Here is an 18441-nt window from a genome sequence, read left to right as displayed (position 1 = left end):
GAGTACTTTAGGTATATACCACTTTTAGTAATATTCCAGCAATATCATGGCGAGGGATACCAGAAATAGGCTTCACACATGGTACCCAGGTGGGGAATCGAACCCGAGTCTTCGGCGTAATGAGCGAACACATCAGCCACAAGGCTATCCAACCGTATGTGACCCCAGAAGCAGTCAGCTTTATCGCTAATTCTCGCGTGTATCGTGAATGTTTTGACATGTGATCCCAAACAGTCACGAGTTTTCTGACCCGCAACTTTCCTGCGACGTAGTTCCATGCACGCACCCAACCAACCATTTGTCTTGTTCCCCTCTCTTCCGAATCTCTTGAAGTTTAAGAGGCTATTGGATTCTCGGGAGACACGACCGAGTGAACCTGTTGGGTATTTTCAGCGTTCACTCGTCATACGGGAAACCTGGTTTTCATTAACCGCATGGGTACAATATGTGTAGTCTATTGCTGGTGTCACCCGCCGTGATATTGCTGGAATATTGGTTAATGCCGCGTAAACCTAAAATCACTCACGCTCACTCTTACCGCTGTCAACATACCCGTGAATAACCGGGCTAGAATTGATCTTCAGTAACCCATACTGACGGGATCGTCTGGTCAGTCTCTCTGATTTCGTTGCCACGTGATCGTATCCCAGTTGCACAGATCGATGATCCCTGAATTGTATGGTCCTGACTTGATAATCTACACACCGCCACCATATAGCTGTAATATTGTTGACTGAAGCACAAAACTACCTTCATTCATTACTGTCAACAGTAACTCAGTGATCTGCTTCATGTAGAATGAAATCTCGAAGTAATGAAGGACTCCAAAGTTTCACCTCCTTAGTTAAATTGACAAGTTCAGAGACAAAGTCATGGCGAGCAGGGTTTTGAACACACGTTAATGGGGCACTCAAGGGGTGCAACTCTGATCAGCCAATTACAGCGCCTTAGATTAGACAACTGGGCCTCCCGAAAGTCATAAGGTCAAATTGCACGCGTTGGCTTCGAATTTCCATGCTCTTCATTCAAGAGCACGAGGTTGCAAGTCGACTAATTTTGTTTGTATATTTGTACCAATTTGTGTATAACTTTTTAAGGTTTAGAGTTTCTGACGTCAGAGGTCAGTCGGGTTCACCACGCCTAGACGCTCGTACTCAAGGGAAACAACTCTGCACGTCGGAATTCGACTAGACCACAAAGTGTATGCCGTACTCGTACCATCAACGTAGAATGTTGAGGTAGAACCTATCAGTGCTGTGTTTGTACATCAGATCGTCTCACGGCACAGTAGATAACTAGTACTAATCACGTTCAAATGTAAACATTTCCGAAATTCCAAAATGACAGTCGGTCGCCATTTTTAAGCTGCCTAGCGACGCAGACAGCCAATGGCTGGTGAGACATTGAAAAGCAATATGGCGGCGATTCTGACCGTGTTGATTTTAGGTAGGTCTGTTTAAACGTAAACTTTGCTTTAATTAGTGATGTTTTGAGTCCTCCATCATCGTTAGTCTCACCGGGTAATTGTTTTGTTGTGATGAACTGTTGATGTGACGTTTGTGTTGCGCCGTTTCATCATTGCGTGTTGATAATTCTCACAGTAGTATACATCCCATGTTATTCATCAATGTGCTGTGATCCTTCACTCTTTTGTGTGAAAGAGAACTTAAAACAGTGAGACCAATTTGCAAAAGGTTGTATTCAAAACGTTATTGATTTAGAAAATAGCTGCAAGAAGACCCATTTATGGGGTTTGTTATATGATATTATCTAGACACTAGTGTTTAATGATAGTTACGTTACTGCAAGAAGGTGGTATAACACCCGTGAAGATCGGAGTTGAAAATGGTCATCAGCGACCAATGTATCTCATAAAAGGCGACAAAAGGCAATAGGTGGTCACACACTCTGACTTGGTCAATACAATGTCATCGATCAGTATCGCCAAGACAAGCCATGCTTATGATGTCAGTCACTTGATTGAATGGTGCAGGCGCGATCATTCACAGATCAGCGTTACACTGTGAGAATATTGTTGGGTATTTAACGAAAGGCCAACCGTTTTTTTTTCATATCGTAATTGAGTAAACGAGATTGTAAGCGCTGCTTGGGAAATAAAAATGTTTCCCTTTCATGGAAAAGTCAAACTATTGTTCTTGTTGTACTAGGTGCTGACAATAAAGTAACCGTATTTGATTTGGAGTTTAACAAGTGTTTTATTGGAAGTACATTTACTCTGTGAAATACAGACTCCAGTACTTCTAGGGGATCGAATTCCATTCTCTCAAAGTCAGGTACAAAACCACCAGCACACAAAACCAACGATCAAGACCACTCAGCTCCCACGGAAAAGGAAGCCGGACAACTGGTGACCTAGATCTCGTATTTTGTGTACCCATCTATACTTCATAAATCGGTATCGCACCCTTCACTAACATTTCACACACATACCAAAGATTATATGTGTAGCTGCTACATTGAGGGGTCTGTTTAAAGGTGTCTGTGTGGAGATTGCAGAAGCAGTCTATTGTCAGCCTGGCCCACCCCCACGGAATGGACTCCTCAGCTGTCAACAAGACGGATCAACTCTGTATGTCGTGAGTCGAAGTGTGTGCGTGACTGCATGTGCGAATGTGCCAAATATAGAGGATATTATATGAGTGCCCATGTCTTATTATGTTTACGACACAAGTGCCTAAATGTTGGTATTTCCCGAGCGAGAGCAAGGCGATATGTCGTAAACATAGCATGATATGGGCACGAATATATTATTCTGTTTATTACCGAAGTCGTTAAATTGAGGAGAATAAACCCAAATCTGCTTTCAAATATGGGCTGACTCCCCACCGTCACCGCTTGTAGAACGCAACGTCACAGGAGAACCGTGACGTCATGGCATTGTTCACGACGCCATGACAGTGATATTTTGCTCTAGGGCATCTATAAAAATATGAACCCTCATATGTTTTCCCTCGTATGTAATATAGTGGTTTGTGCGCTTGAAAGGTGACATTTTAATATTAGGGAGCTACGTAGTTCATCACAATATTTCAGATTTTCGCCTGTCATGTTTTCGTTATTGTCACAGTCATGTTATAAAAGTGTGATATGTGTCATTTTTCTAGTGACCGTTATCGTTATATGTAAGAAATGTAATAATCATCGTAAAAGCACGGTCAAGTGTAAATTTTGTGTCATGTATATCTCTGACGCTGATCTCGCCCAAGACTACCTTTCTTGTCGCCATATTTTGTGTCTCTGTGTTTCAGAGTGTGCTATGCTACGTGTAACTACTGTTACACATTCCCTAATAAGGAAAGGGTAATGACGTCAAAGTGTGACGTCAATACTGGTCGGTGGGAGGGTGCCGACAAATTTGAAGACTGTGCTATCGGTAAGAATACCAATCCCCAGGCGAAATACTAGGATCCCAGAGTTACAGCCGTATTATTCTTTTACAAAAATTGCAATGCCGGTAGAAAGCAATTCCAGGTTTTGATAGCTTCATAATTTGCTTGATTGCCCTTGAATCCTCGAAAAAATGCTTTCCTTGAGTTAACGTCCCCATCACCTGCCTTGAAGTACCGTCTCATTTGAATAAACGGACATCTGCCATGACCCGTTGCCTTGAATAACATCTGGATAAACGCCTGTTCTTAAGATTCAATCTCGTAACCTCACGCTACTGCCCAAACCCTAGACAAAACAGCATAATATTGTCTTGTAATTCATTATCGAATGTCCCTCTACAGCCCAGGTTAACAGGGACCAACTTTGACCCGGGAACCTCAAACTGAGCATGGCTGGAAAGGATTCCAAATAATGATTTAAGAAACGACAAACTAGGTTATGACCCATAACGGATCCTTTATGGAAACTTTGACTAACGTGTATTCTGTTGTATTCATTTCGGAACGTGACTAGTTACCCCACATACGAGTTCGGTAAAGCTATCATGTATGTTGCAGAGTCATGCACGTGCTCACTCCTCGCCAACTCCGCCCCCGACATCACGATGACAGCGTCGACGGTGTACCTCAACAGATCAGACTTGTTCGGACCAGAATTAGCTCGTCTTCCGGAGACACGAGGAATCTGGCGGCCAGACAAAGAAGATGTCGCACAGTTTGTTCAGGTACATGTTACATTTACGACAATCCGCCGTACACAACTGACAGATGCACTGACTCTTGAATTTGGAAAGATGTACTTACGTTCTCCTCGCATGTCACGCCGAAGAACCGGGTTCGATTCCCAACAATGGTACAATGTGTGAAGCCCATTTCCGGTGTCCACCGCCGTGATATTTCTGGAATAGCGCTAAAGCCGGAGTAAACCCTCAATCACTCACTCGCTTATGTTCTCGATCGTGCCTGAAGTCTGGTATGTGGAGTGCAGAGTGGAAATTGGCTCGTGGTCAGCTTTTTTGATCATAACAAGAAATCAGTTATTACATTTTCACAGTTGCAATGGGAAGTCCGTTGTCCTATCTCGTCCTTTGCGTTTTCCTCAAGGATTTATATGTTGACAAAATTTCAGGTTAATTTCAAATCCCTGCACAAGATCACCGGTGTGGTAACCAGGGGAGACGGTATTGATACCTTCGTCAGTCTCTATCGGATGTTGTTCAGCATGGATGGAGTCACGTGGTTCCCTTACAGGGATACCCATGTGACAGACAAGGTAAACAAATGGAGAGCCTAGAACCTAATTACATGGCGGGTCTAGAACCTTATTTTATAGCCATCCGTTTGGGCCAATACAATGTCCAAGGGTATATATTTGAGAATGTCATTGATTACGAGAAATATTTCGAAAATAATTTACAAACTGAGGTACCTAGACGAGGTCTATATAGTTCATGATCAAACAAAACATAACTTCCACAAATCAGACCCTATTTTAATACACGGCTGGTTACATGTTAGCAGGGCCATCGACATTTTTCACTTATCAACCTTGTGAGCTTCCTGGGTTTCTTGTGGGAGTTTCATACACTGAAATGGTGCACGTAAATAAAACTTTCAATACTTTAGATACCAACCCAGGTAACTCAATGTTTAAGAAAATATGAATCAATATGTAAACATATACTACATGCTTTAGTACTCTAATAATGTTTGCTGCATCTTAATGAAAACGACCCGTGAAAGTCTGGGCTAGAATTGAATTTGATTGCTTCTGGTAAGTGGCGACTAACGGGATCGGGTGGTCAGGCTCACAGATTTGGTTGACACGTGTCAGCGGTTCACATTTGTGCAGATCGATCCTCATGCTGTTGATCACTGGATTGCCTGGCCCAGATTTGCCTGGCCCAGAGCTGGAACATTGCTAACTGCGGCGCAAAACTAAATTCACTCGCTAAAAAAAACCCACAAAACATCTGACCTTCCTTCTTTTCTCCATTTGCAGCCATCTTACCGATCTGCATTGTTTTCCATTTTTTTAACCTTTCAGACTTACACACCATCGTGTGCAGTCCAAAGGGTTGTCGACCCAACCTCCCTAACTAACGGTATTTTTCAGTTTTTCCAGGGCAACTCCGACAGCAGACATAACCACACTGTGAGGCTCCCATGCCCCCATATTTCCAAGTATGTCCGGATCAACCCTCTCAAGTGGCGCCAACACATCGCATTGCGATTGGACCTGCTGGGGTGCCCTTATTCCAAACGTAGGTCTCACGTCTCGTCGTTCTCGTGAACATCCGGGTTACAACTGGTCTTCAGCAACCAACGCTTGTCATCAGGGGTGGTCATGCTCGGTGACTTGGTTGATCACATATTCCAACTGCCAATGCCGATGGCCAAGCCGTTGATCATTGGAGTATGTGGTCTAAACACGGTTTACAGACCATATAGCTGGAATACTGCTGAATGCGACATACAAACTTAATGACGTACTCTGTAATGTTCATCCGATATGACAGTAGCCTGTAAATAATCGATTCCAGACCAGACAATCCAGTGACTGACATTATCATCGCAGATTTACACATCTGACATACTATGAAATGCATGAACAAAGTCACGTAGCGAGTCTGATCGTCTAATCCGTCGGGTCCTACGATAACACGTATTGCTGAAGACCAATTGTAACTGATCTTCACGGGTCTGAGCCCATGTAAATATATGTGATACTGTGTAAAACTGACAAAAGCATTCCGCCATGTTGCAGCTATATGTAAACGATAGAGTCTTTGTTGGTCAGTGCAGTTACTGACAACACGAGCATCGATGTACGCTGTTTCGGATGAGTGAATGACTTTAATTTTACACCGCACTCAGCAATATTCCAGCTATTTGGTGGCGGTCTGTAAATAGTCGAGTCTGGACCAGACAACCCAGTGACCAACAAAATGAGCATCGGTCTGCGCAATTGGGAACCGATGACATGTGTCAACCAAGTCAGCGAGTCTGACCACCCGATCCCGTTAGTCGCCTCTTACGACAAACATCGTCGCTTTTAACGGCAAGCATGGATTGTCTATTCTACCCCGCAACCGTCCTGGGTCCGATGTTTCGATACGTAAAGAAATTAACTATGTCAGCCTGATCACCCTATCCCACGAGTCATAAGATAATCACGGGTTTGCTGTAGTTTGAATATTGTTATGTTAACCATTGTATTCGTCAAACATGTCTTACCACGATCGAAACATAAGTGACACAGTTTGCTAAAAAAATAAAATCTTGTTGTATCTTTCAGAAACAGTGAAACCAACTAAAGGTAGGCTGTGTACTTCCACTACAATGTACCTATGCAAAGTTGCGTCCCTTAGATGTGCTATGATCTGCATGTCGTTGGTTCGAACCGCCGACTACGAGTGATCACTTTCTCTCTCATTTGTACCATATCAGTACTCGTTTGTGGGATAAACACCAGAAATACTCCAAGAGTCCCGGATAGGATAGAATCCACACCATTGCTCACTTGACTCTTTCTGTCTCTTTGATTTTCAATATTTTTAAAATAGATGCCTTCGTTCCCTGTTTGTATTTCACGAATTATCATTCGTCAGTATCATTTGTCATAAAAAGTGCTGAACAATTCCTTTCTCAAAATGCCAGTTCCTCCTAGTTTTCACATAACCTGCGATAAAACGTGCGCACATGGTCATGTGCACAGGTCATAAATCAGTTGAAGTTATGCAACGGTGTCCTTGGATGGGTGAGCTTGACTCCTGAGAGTCAGTGCTCTAATGTGTCTTCTTTCTGCTAAGACTTTCAGTCAGAAGGCTGGCTGGCATGCTGAAATAATTTATTCAATCAGCTGTAATTAAATATATCAATTCAATGTAAAAAAAACTATGGAAATCTGAACAATTTATGACTTTTTTATCATCAAGGGACTTCAGAGTAATTTAACTACTCACTGAGGTAAACGTGAATTTAAGTATTTTACGAAGTTGATTTTGGACGTCTGCAGGACATTTACTGCACCTTATCCTCTCCTTGCAGTTCACAAAGTCACAAAGACTTCTCTCACTGTAACCAAGTTCCCTACCAGTCATTACGCAGACAGGCAGTTCGCAGACACCTTAAAACAACAATGTTTACGGTTCAGTAAACAGATTACCACAGTACCTGTTATCTACAAATAAGAAAACACAGTAGTGTTGAACTTCTCAGTTACGAGGATGAACACTTTTCAGTCCCTTGTTCATCATACTGAATTATGTGCAGGTGCGCTGTGTCAACCCTTCCTGCCACCGCCACACGGGATGACGTCGTGTGAAAAACAAGGCCAGACTGTGTGAGTTTATATAATTTCCACGGTTTTATATCATCAAACCCTTAGATGTGATTAGATAACAATTCACCTTCAGGAGTCGCAATTATCTGTGCAGGGTCCCGTCCCCAGGGCACGCCCGTTATCTATGACTGTGGTTTCGAGTGAGCGAGTGAGTGCGGGAGTTTAGTTTAATATTAAAGCAGTATGGCGGTGGTCTGGTAATATTCTAGCCTGGACCAGACAATCCAGTGATCAACAGCATGAGCATCGATCTACGCAACTGGGATACGACCGCATGTGTCCATCAAGTCAGCGAGCTTGAGAGCCGACTATCGGGAGGTGGTCAGGTTCGGAGGCTAGCCGACTCCATTGACAGACTTCATAGTACATGTATCCAAATTGAGTGGGTAGATGCCCTTCAAGTTTATCATCGGATTGCCTGGTCTCGATTATTTACAGACCACATATTGCAAACAACAAATTAAAGTCAAAAAGTGTTTAAGAATGAAGATTATTATGGATATCAACTTCTTTATGAGAGAACACAACGTTTCGGAGTTAATGCTTACTCCTTCATCAGGTCTCTCATAAAGAAGTTGATATCCATAATAATCTTCATCCTTATGTATTTTCACTTCTAAATGACATTCAAAGACTCAAAAAGTGTTTGTTGGGAAGCGACTCGGTTGAATCATGTGACATCTGTGCTTTAATTTCATCGCATGCCATCATAAAGGACTGTATAACATTGCTCTAATTAACGACCACTGGCGTATTTCGTCAAAACCTAGCCATTTACGTAACAGTTGGAATATTGAGGTATATTGCTCAAAATTACCCAAGTTATCATTGACAGGTGACACAAACATTGCCCAGCGAAGGTTGAATTCGGTCCAACACTTTTAATGTGCTGCCCTGTACACGTGTTTATGGTTGACGTTTACACTTGTTTATTTAACTCTAGGGTGTGTACCTTCACCTGTCAAAAGGGATTTGTGTTTGAAACCAACAAACTGAAACAACCGGTTGCCATAACGCGCACGTGCGATATGACTGTTGGGTTGTACGATTCCGGCCCTGTACCCCGCTGTGTCGGTGAGTTGTGTGGTGGTATATTTGTATACATGTATAGTTACAATCTTCAGTTACGAAATATTTATAATGAAAAGTGGACATAAAACTGAAAATGATTTTAAAAAATAAGTAAATATACAAACAAAAACACACACACCCCCAAAAAAAGCAAAAACAAAACAAAACAAAAATTTAAAAAAAAACAAAACAAAGCAAAACAAACGGAAACAAAACATCTAATGTGGAATGTATGTATATTTTATTGTCTATTACACAGGTATGATTCATTGATTATTTTCTATGAACTGAGCACTTACAACAACAAATTATCGTTATCCTGTGAGGGTGATAGGACAACCAGGAGAACCTTCTCATTGAACGTTGTCCTACAGAGGCGCCTTAACACATCTCCAACACACATATTTATGTTCAACTACGGTGTTATTTCAGAGAGAGGTCTACCGTTTTCTTCCACAGCAAATATTAGTAAGTATTTTCCCATTTCCAGTTCGAACAGACTCCATCACTAAATACATCGCTGAAAGTAACATACATGACTGAATGCATAATGCACTTTTCGTTTTGCTAAGGACATTTTTTTTAAAATTCATTGGGCGGTGGTTAACGAACAAAGCCTTGGGCGCCGTTGTACAAAACAACCTTAGCGCTAAGACTGCCTTAAGTCTACGTGACAATATGGGTGTTGTGGTCGTTTTAGCGGTAAGATCGCTTTGAGCAACGTCAACCAGGTTCAGTCCCACTGTAATCTATGCGAAGACATTTTCCTCTTCGTGCGTCTGTTTCGCATTGTAATGCATTATACATTTTTCACTTGGTGTGTTTGCTTGTGAAACAAAAGGATAAATCATTTCCAACACTAGCCGAGATTATTTCAGCCAAAGGTGAGCGGTGCTCATGTCATCAACCCCGTGTTTCCTTGTTCACAGAATCTACACAAACATTGATATCATCTAACGGCACAGTCTAATAATCCAGTATAAATGAAGTGGTATCAGACAGATAAATAGAGCAGTGGCGGATTCTAGTGGTTTGTACGTTCGTTCTTCACGCCGAAATTCGAAAGTCCTGGTTCGATTCCGTACATAGGTACAATGTGTTAATACCTTTTCTTTTTTCTCCCGCCGTGATATTGCTCGAATGCTGCAAAAAGCGGCGTAAAATTAAACTCACTCACTCAGATAAATACTTTGACGTCACGTGTTTTGTTTTGCAGCAGGATTCTGTATTGAATCACCGGACGACTGCAACGACCTCGGGAACGGGGACTATCAGTTCTGCGGCGACTGCCACTACTTCGGCACCTGCTCTGAACATATCTACTATGTCAGAGCGTGCCCCGCGTGGCTCAAGTTTGACTCCAAGTCGCACCTGTGTGATTTCTACAGTAGTACGTGCAAACTCACTAGTCGACGTCTCATGTTACAAAACAAGACACAAAATAACGTGCCTGTATCAACACGTGCAACACCGGAAGTCCGTGCATCTCCTTATACAACAAAGTAATCAATAAATGTTGCTTCACCGAGCACGTGAAAATCCTGATGTCTGTGCTTTACGAAGCAGACATCTTTTAACATTGCGATTTGCCCCGTGCTATTAAAAGTACTACTCCAAAAACAAGTAGTCACTCTAGACAATAATACTTTACATGATAGTGTTGTGGACTCTATGTTTCCAATTTCTGTCTGTGTAAACGACAATTCATCTCACAACCATACAGCAAAAAGCAGTTGTTATGTTACAGGGTTCGTTAGTAAGTAACGGCAAGTCGTGAGACCTTTGTACTTCCGGTGGCAAACAACGTTTCATATCTTCTTGAATCGTCTCATGGTTGTCAATTGACAGTAAGGAACCAATGATCCCTGAATGAATAACAAATTTCCGACATGACTATCCCTAAATTAGCCAACTAATTTTTTTATTACGACAGGTGTGACAGCCACGCATGGTTTTACACTTGGTCCGGTCTAGTGAAGTCACATTTGGCGGTGGCACAATTTTGAACCATGTCTGGGCCCTTTTTCTCGAAACGTTCGTAGTATAAGAATTCTTTGGGCTCGGGACGTAAACAGAATAGCTAGCCTGGCTAGCCCACGTTGCAAGTGTCACAGGAAATCTAATACCAGAGTTAAGCTGGGCTCCGTCTCGCATATCGCAAGTTTGCGCGCGAAGCGGGAACCTGCTTACCCCCGAAAAGGGTGCCTCGTGAGACTAACAGGCTCCATTGAGAACAGTGAAGTCACTCTTCACTATTCTTTACATTTCAGAAAGGTGTCGGTCAAACGAAGCCCAATTAAAAGAGGAAATCAACATGTTTAGTGAATGAACAAAAACAGTATTTTGGGGTTCATCTGTATACAGTGAAAGCGAACATGATTTTTTACTAAAATGCCAAATCACATGTTTTCTTAATTAAAATAGGACTTCAGTGTTGCCACTTCCCCGGAACATGGAAAGGTTTCATCCTATAACCTTACTGAATTACTCAATCCTTGGAACGCCCAGATTTATCTCCAAAAGTCATTCACTATATATCCTCAAGCAGTAAGTGTAGTCGGAGAAATAAAAGGACTGTTTCAGTTAGTGTTGTGTTTGTATATATAGACACTGTACACTATTCAGGTTCTGATCAGCTGTGGAAACGTCGGTCATGTCCACATGAGTGAGTTTGTACGTGACCGAGTTTAGTTTTGCGCCGCACTCAGGACTATTCTAGTTATGTGGCAGCGGTCTGTACAAAATCGAGTCTGGACCAGACAACCCAGTGATCAACAGCATGACCATCGATTTACGCAAATGGGATACGATGACATGTGTTTCTCAGTCAGGGAGCCTGACCATCCGATCCCCATAGTCGCCTCTCACGGCAAGCATGGGTTACTAAGGACCAATTTTGACCCGGTCCATCACGGCATCAGTCCAGATGAAGATAGATAGTGACATCGCTTTGGGATACCCTGAAGCTAAATATACATAACAAATGCTTTCAGGTCAATCTCGCTTCAGTTGTAAACGATCATACTGATATGGATTAAATGTATGTTCTAATTATATAACGACCGCTAATACTTGCTAACAATGTTATTCTTATCTGTTATGTTCTCTCTTGCGTATTTGCGTATCTGAAATGGAAAGAAAATGGGTTATTGTGAACAACATTAAGTTTACACCAGCACAAATTAGCACACGAGATAAAACACCGAAGTTATGTCCATCGTGTAATAATGTTTAGCTTGATCCAGGTTTACTGAGGGGTCACGAAGAAAAATATTCATAAAGGGTTTATACTCGGTCATAATTTATGTTGGTCTACTTACACAGTCCTTGAATGACCTGCTTAAGCTCTGAATTATTTCAGATCACATGCAAATGTGGCTAAAAAGAAACACACACACCCCACACACACCCCGACACACACAAAAAGAAAAAAAAACATACTAAAAACAAACAAACAAACATAAAGAACAGCAGGCCGATAATTGTTGAGGGCGTTGGGGTTGCAGAGGATTTAGTTAAAGCGTTTGATTCCGAACGTGGGTATGTGGGTTGAATCCTATTTCTTACGCCCTCCATCTTCATATTGCGGAAAAACGCTGAGAGTAAGGTAAAAAATACCCACTCACTTATAAGCTTTACGTACAGTTATGTAATTATGTACAACGTGATATTAAGGGTCCAGTCTTACATCCCACACATAGTGGGGTAGCCTAACGGTTGAAGTTGAAGTCCCGTGTTTGATTCCCTACACTGAAACCATGTATGAAATATAATGTTGAAATATTGTTAACAGACCCGGGGTTCGATTCCCCACATAGGTACGATATGTGAATCCCATGTCTGGTGTCCCCGCAAAGCTAAACTCACTCTCGCTGTGCACGGTTAGCCACTACCAAACCATTCGTTAAAGGTATGTACATGAATGTGATGTTATCATGTATCGACATCGTCAACAACGTGACGTAATGAATGCACGTTCAGCCGTCGGCGACCACGACAGATAACGCTGCAGTTATGATGCCACGGTTACTTGCTCCCCATGGTCAGGCACAGGGTTACATAACCGATTCATCTGATAACAGTCATGGACCTCTGGTCGCTGCATAAATACGGGCTGGGACACGGACCAGACATTCACATTCCTCTGTCGTTCCAAGCTACTTCTGAAGCTGTCGTCACACATCCATTCTCTCAACAGGTGAGTCTTGTCCACCAGTGCTTGCCACGTTCATTTTGGTGGTTGGTTTGTTGCTGAGTGAGTGAGTGTGTGAGTGAGGGGTTTTGGAGTGAGTTGGTGAGTTTAGTTATACGCCGCACTCAACAATATTCCAGCTATACGACGGCGGTCTGTAATTAATCGAGTCTGGACCAGACACTTCCGTGCTTAACAGCCTGAGCATCATAGTTGGGATATGATGAGTCAACAAAGTCAGTAAGCCTGACCACTTGATGCCATCAGTCCTCTCGTACGACAAGTATGAGTTGCCGACAATTCTGACCCGGATCTTCACGGATGACACTGACCTATGTAGATTTGTAACACCATTTCCACGTGACAAAATAGTTGGGTAAGGTAATGGGCGCAGTGTGAACTCGGCTTCAGTGGGTTCTCTCTGTAGAGGAGATTGGTGGCATCTCAGGGTGGAATTCTGTCTCATTATTATATAATATTAGTGATGATGTTAGTGGATGGACAAGACGTTAGGGTGTCATGCGAAAGGTACGGGTTCGATTCCCTGTATTGGTATTGTAACAGCCTGTAAATCCAATTATTGGTGTCTCACTTTGTCTCTTTGCTATGTTTAATATTAAATCTAACGACGACGACAATGATGTTGAAGATGATGGTGATGATGATGATGATGATGGTGATGATGATGATGATGATGATGATGATAATGGTGATGGTGATGATGATGATGATGATGATGGTGATGATGATGATGATGATGATGATGATGATGATGATGATGCCTGAATGTTTATCTTTACAGTCACTGAATTCATAATGTCCCTGGATAGACTCGCTACACTCCTGCTCGTTGTCATGGTTACACAGACGGAGGGTGAGTATGATCATAACCCGGTACAACTTTTTACAGATGACTCTGGTAAAGCAAATTACCCCCATAAGACAACCAAGACATATTATAACAATATAATTTTCTCCACAAAATTCCGAAATTTAAGGTTACAATCGTTCTCAAACAGACGTTGTATCAAACGTGTTGATCTCGTCTCAGCGGGTTGTAGGGAAGCCTAGTCACACCTAAATCCCCGGTTCGATTCCCCTCATGGACACAATGTACGAAGCCCATTTCTGTTGTCCCCCGCCGTTCTATTACTTTGCATTCCAGCTCACTCATTCACTCAAGATTACAAGGACGTGTTTAGAACTGTACACATATCACGAGTCGCCAGGAACGTCAAGTATACCTTCATCATTCAGTTTGAAACTGATAATTTCCTTTTAGCTTTATCCTGCATGAACAGCACCGACTGCGGCGTCAACGCCAACTGCGCCAACTCCACCTGTGTGTGTGATCCTGGGTATCAGGGAGATGGCACGACCTGTACCAGTAAGTAATGCCAACTAGACCTTGCAATGACTGTTGAATTCAGAACACAGTCAAATTGTTAAAGCAAACAATTGGTGACAGTTCGTATACTTCTCCAAAAAGACCCAATCCTTTCTTCACGTCGAAAGAATACAAAATTGAAAAAGTGTTTTGCGAAACTACCTCATGAAGGATAATATCTAATTACAATAAATAATAGTAACAATAAATAAATTTCAGTGGCAGTGAGAGAAACCGTCCCTCACGCCATGACAAATATGATAGTGAACATAGAAAAGATATGACGTATTAACTCAGCTTTGACGTCCTTGACCTTCAGCTATATGCAGTATGCTGGACTACCTTCTCGGGATCCGGTTCCTGGCATTGCCAGGGGACTGCAGTCGCTTTGTCCAGTGTGACGTCACAGTACCCAAGGTGCAGTATTGTGGCTACGGTACAGTGTGGGATGACGTCGTCAAGACGTGTGTGAGACCGGCGAACGGCAACTGCAGTAAGTAGAACTACGAAACCCAAAAATCTCTGCATCGGTGAAGTGGAGCACACCAATGCTTACACTGGGCAGATGCTTCAAATCAAGGGAGAGCTTGTGATACAACGACGGGGTGGCCTAATGGTCAAAGCGTCCACTTGTCACGCTGAACACCCGGCTTCGTTTCCTGAGATAGTGTCAATGTTTTGTGTCCGCCGCGGTGATATTTCGGGAATATTGCTAAAACGGGCTCAAAACAATTTTGACTCACTCTCTTTAATCGTTTGATCATGCTACGTGCTTTCAGGAATGGGTACACACATATCCTTTCTCAAATACATCTTTTAAAATGTACCTGCCTGTAAAACGTAGAAGCGTCATGGCACCACCCAAAAACAACAATGTTTTAAAATGGATCCATAATAATTTTAAATGTAAAATGTTACATTTACATTTTTCTTCGACTTAATAAAATAGATACCTGTATTGTTATCCACCTCTTCCGCATGATGACATCATCTGTTTCAGATAAGTGCAGTGGACTGAGTAACGGTGCCGAGCTGCCCTACCCCCTCTTGTGCAACTCCTACTGGCAGTGTCAGGGTGGGGTGCCACGTGCCATGTGTTGCCCTGTCAACAACACCTTCGTCGATGGAGTGGGATGTGTCAGTGGGTCATGTGCTGACACCTGTCCTCCTGCTGTGGCTAATTACACTGCAGGTAAGTTTACAATTCTATACCCATGTCTTGGTTAATTACACTGCAGGTGAGTTGACATCTAAATGCACGTCTTGACTAATTACATTTCAGCTACGCATACATTTATGCTCACCTGTCTTTAATTGTTAAACTGTAGGTAAGTGTACATGTACGGTCACCTGTAAGTTCACCTTTACATAAATATACACCTGTGTTGGATGATTACACAGAACGTAATGTGTTACTTATATACACCCGCCAAGGCTAATTTGCAGGTAAGTTCAGATAATACACACACCTGCCACAGCTAATTACACAGACAATAATGTTTAATTTGTATGCACCAACCAAGGCTAATTACACTGAAGGTTGTATCTTTTCGTGTTCTTCTACTCGCCTTATTTCTGACTTGGCAGACATTTTCAGCGCATCCAACTTGCGTAGATCGGTGTTGTTGATCACTGGCCTAGACTGCAATATTTACATGCATAAATAGAATATTGTTGAATGCAGTGTAAACTTAAGAAATTGGAAGCAAGAAAAGGGTTCAGGGAACATATCAATCCAACTTTTCGTCAGCAGTTATGAGAGACCTCATTTTCACCCTTTCCAAACAGATCCATGTGGGTTTGCGCCCTCTAACGACGGACCTGAATACTACATGGAGACAGTTCCGGGCTTTGGTCTCATCAGGAGGGACTGTCCCCTCGGCACCAACTTCAATAACGTCACCTGCGGCTGCCACGACGTCGTTGGTCTACCGCCATCATCACGTTAGTATCCAACTAGATCTTCCTCTTGTCCCGCCTAAAACGATTTAGACCTGTGTTTTCTTTGAATATACGTCCTTCACTGATCTGTAATTGTACATTCCAGTGTGTCCCATGAAGGCTGACATCTACTACGACAACGCCACCACCGCATTCATCGACAACTCCACCAACAACGCATGGATCCAAGTCAACAACGTCGCCCTTGGCAACCAACCAGTGTTTTCCGGTTCCAGTAGTCTGGCGGTTTTCGCTCTGGCTGGGGTCACCTATGGTTCCAATCTGGAAATCGACACCGTCTTCTCTGTCAACCCTTCCTCCCCCATCAACGACCAGATTGTCCTGCAGAACGGCAAGTGTGACGTGAACGGACCCTCCTTCATGCTCTACGTCAACGACGTCCCTGGTAACGCCTCCATGATGGACGTGACATTCACCCTTCAAACTGGCAACTCTGTCGTCGAGATTAACTCAACCTTGACCGTGGATGTAAGACTTTCTTTACCCAAACAATACAATATACAAAAGCGACATTTTTGAAAAGTCTTACTGGGGCATCACTATTTTTAAATTAACTCCGCCCACGTGTGGTGTTGAATGGAGTATCTAATACACAGTCGATATCCGAAAGGGCAATTGTTTTATATATGTGATATCACGAATGATAAATCAAGTGTAAACTCTATATCCAGAAAAACACAACAGTGAGAGTTGAAGTCATGTACCCAGCTCGCAGCAACAGCAGCATCTACTCCTACACCGTGTTCGACGATGACACCGATATTTCCCTCACCACTGTCACAGACGTCATGCCTGCCACAAGTGAGTAAGGGAAAGGAAGGAGGATTTGAGAACATGGACAGAACAGATGTCCATTTGTGGATATAGACTGAATTTGTTGTGGTATCAACTATGGGCATTGTCTGTTTCTAGCAGAACATTTTTGTAGAACTGCTTGCTATTTAATGCCGAATTCAGTAATATTCCAGCTATATGGCGGCGGTTTGCAAATAATCAAGTCTGCACCAGACAATCAGTGATCAGCAACATGAGCATCAATCTACGCAATTTGGAGACGATGTCAAGTCAATGGAGCCTGGCCACCCGATCCATTTAGTCCGCTATTACCCAAGCATGCGTTGTTGAAAACCAATCCTGACAGATCTTCATGGGTATCTAGCAGATGGTGGACCAGGACATTTCGAGTATATCTATATGCTATAAGTTACTTCTTTACTGATGCTGACGAAAAAGAATCACAATAGAATTGTTTTTCGTTTGGTATTAACGATACTTTTGTTTTCTTTCTCTCAGCCACCATCCCCAGGAAGAACGCCGCACTACAGATAGGGAGTGGAGACTGCACCAGTCAAGGATTCTCCGGATTTGTTGGATCCATCTACAGGGTAGGTTTTGACACAGATCGCAATATAAATTTTCGTTAGAATACCTGATTTTGTTCCTCAATAACACATCTCTGTGTTTGAGTGGCATTAGTTCGTTGAATTCACCCTCAGATACATAAACCCAATACGCTATCTAACTTGCAATATATTCATATAAACACAAAAAGGTCCTTGGAAATGTCTTTGAAATACATTTTGTGTTTTTCAGTAACCGCCTGTCTCACTTTATAAGGAAAGAAAGTCTTCAAGTCAAGATTTAATATTTTAGAAACAGATCTCTTAAATTTTACTATGTTCACATTGTCGACATTCTCTTTCAGACCGGAATTCGTAGCTGCGGCATGGGCGTCTAAAGCTGCTACAGTGTTGACATCAGAACAAAGACGAATACTGATATTGTCTTTGACTCCGTGACACACATCGACTCTCGATTATTCGATTGTCTTTATTAGCATTTGTTGTGAATTATTTTTGTTTTCGAATAAAATATGTTTTCCAAACACCAAATGTTTGTTGCACATGAATGTACTCGTTGAATGAAACTCCACAAAACTGCCCAAAGACCTTCTCATATTTCTCTGGAGGTTATATATAAATGATATCAGTTCATTAACGACCATATTCTGTTGGGACGATTTCCACAATCAGTGAGTATGATTTTACGCCGCTTTTAGCAACATTCCAGCAAC

At 42.3% G+C, this 18441-nt stretch overlaps 1 protein-coding gene across 1 annotated transcript; it reads left to right on the top strand.

Annotated features, from left to right (window-relative positions):
- The first annotated feature begins 13826 nt into the window (after window positions 1–13826).
- On the top strand, window positions 13827–18249 carry LOC137272254 (protein PIF-like). The gene is made up of 9 exons (XM_067804617.1): window positions 13827–13892; window positions 14301–14405; window positions 14725–14898; window positions 15406–15597; window positions 16194–16349; window positions 16453–16835; window positions 17039–17168; window positions 17661–17752; window positions 18073–18249. Exons 1-9 carry the CDS (start codon window positions 13835–13837, stop codon window positions 18103–18105), a joined length of 1323 nt encoding a protein of 440 aa, XP_067660718.1. The 5' UTR covers window positions 13827–13834; the 3' UTR covers window positions 18106–18249.
- The last annotated feature ends 192 nt before the right edge of the window (window positions 18250–18441 follow it).

The sequence above is a fragment of the Haliotis asinina genome, chromosome 1 (genome assembly GCF_037392515.1).
Source record: "Haliotis asinina isolate JCU_RB_2024 chromosome 1, JCU_Hal_asi_v2, whole genome shotgun sequence".
NCBI classification, from domain to species: Eukaryota; Metazoa; Mollusca; class Gastropoda; order Lepetellida; family Haliotidae; genus Haliotis; species Haliotis asinina.
The sequence above is the reverse complement of the archived record's forward strand: the minus strand, read 5'-3'. Positions and strand labels throughout refer to the sequence as shown.

What these genes read in the sequence shown, in the direction of transcription:
- LOC137272254 (XM_067804617.1), top strand. Translation starts at nt 13,835, where the DNA reads ATGTCCCTGGATAGACTCGCTACACTCCTGCTCGTTGTCATGGTTACA. An exon ending in ACTCAACCTTGACCGTGGAT is followed by an intron (nt 16,836 to 17,038) that starts GTAAGACTTTCT and finishes CTCTATATCCAG; the next exon opens with AAAAACACAACAGTGAGAGT. An exon ending in AGACGTCATGCCTGCCACAA is followed by an intron (nt 17,169 to 17,660) that starts GTGAGTAAGGGA and finishes TCTTTCTCTCAG; the next exon opens with CCACCATCCCCAGGAAGAAC.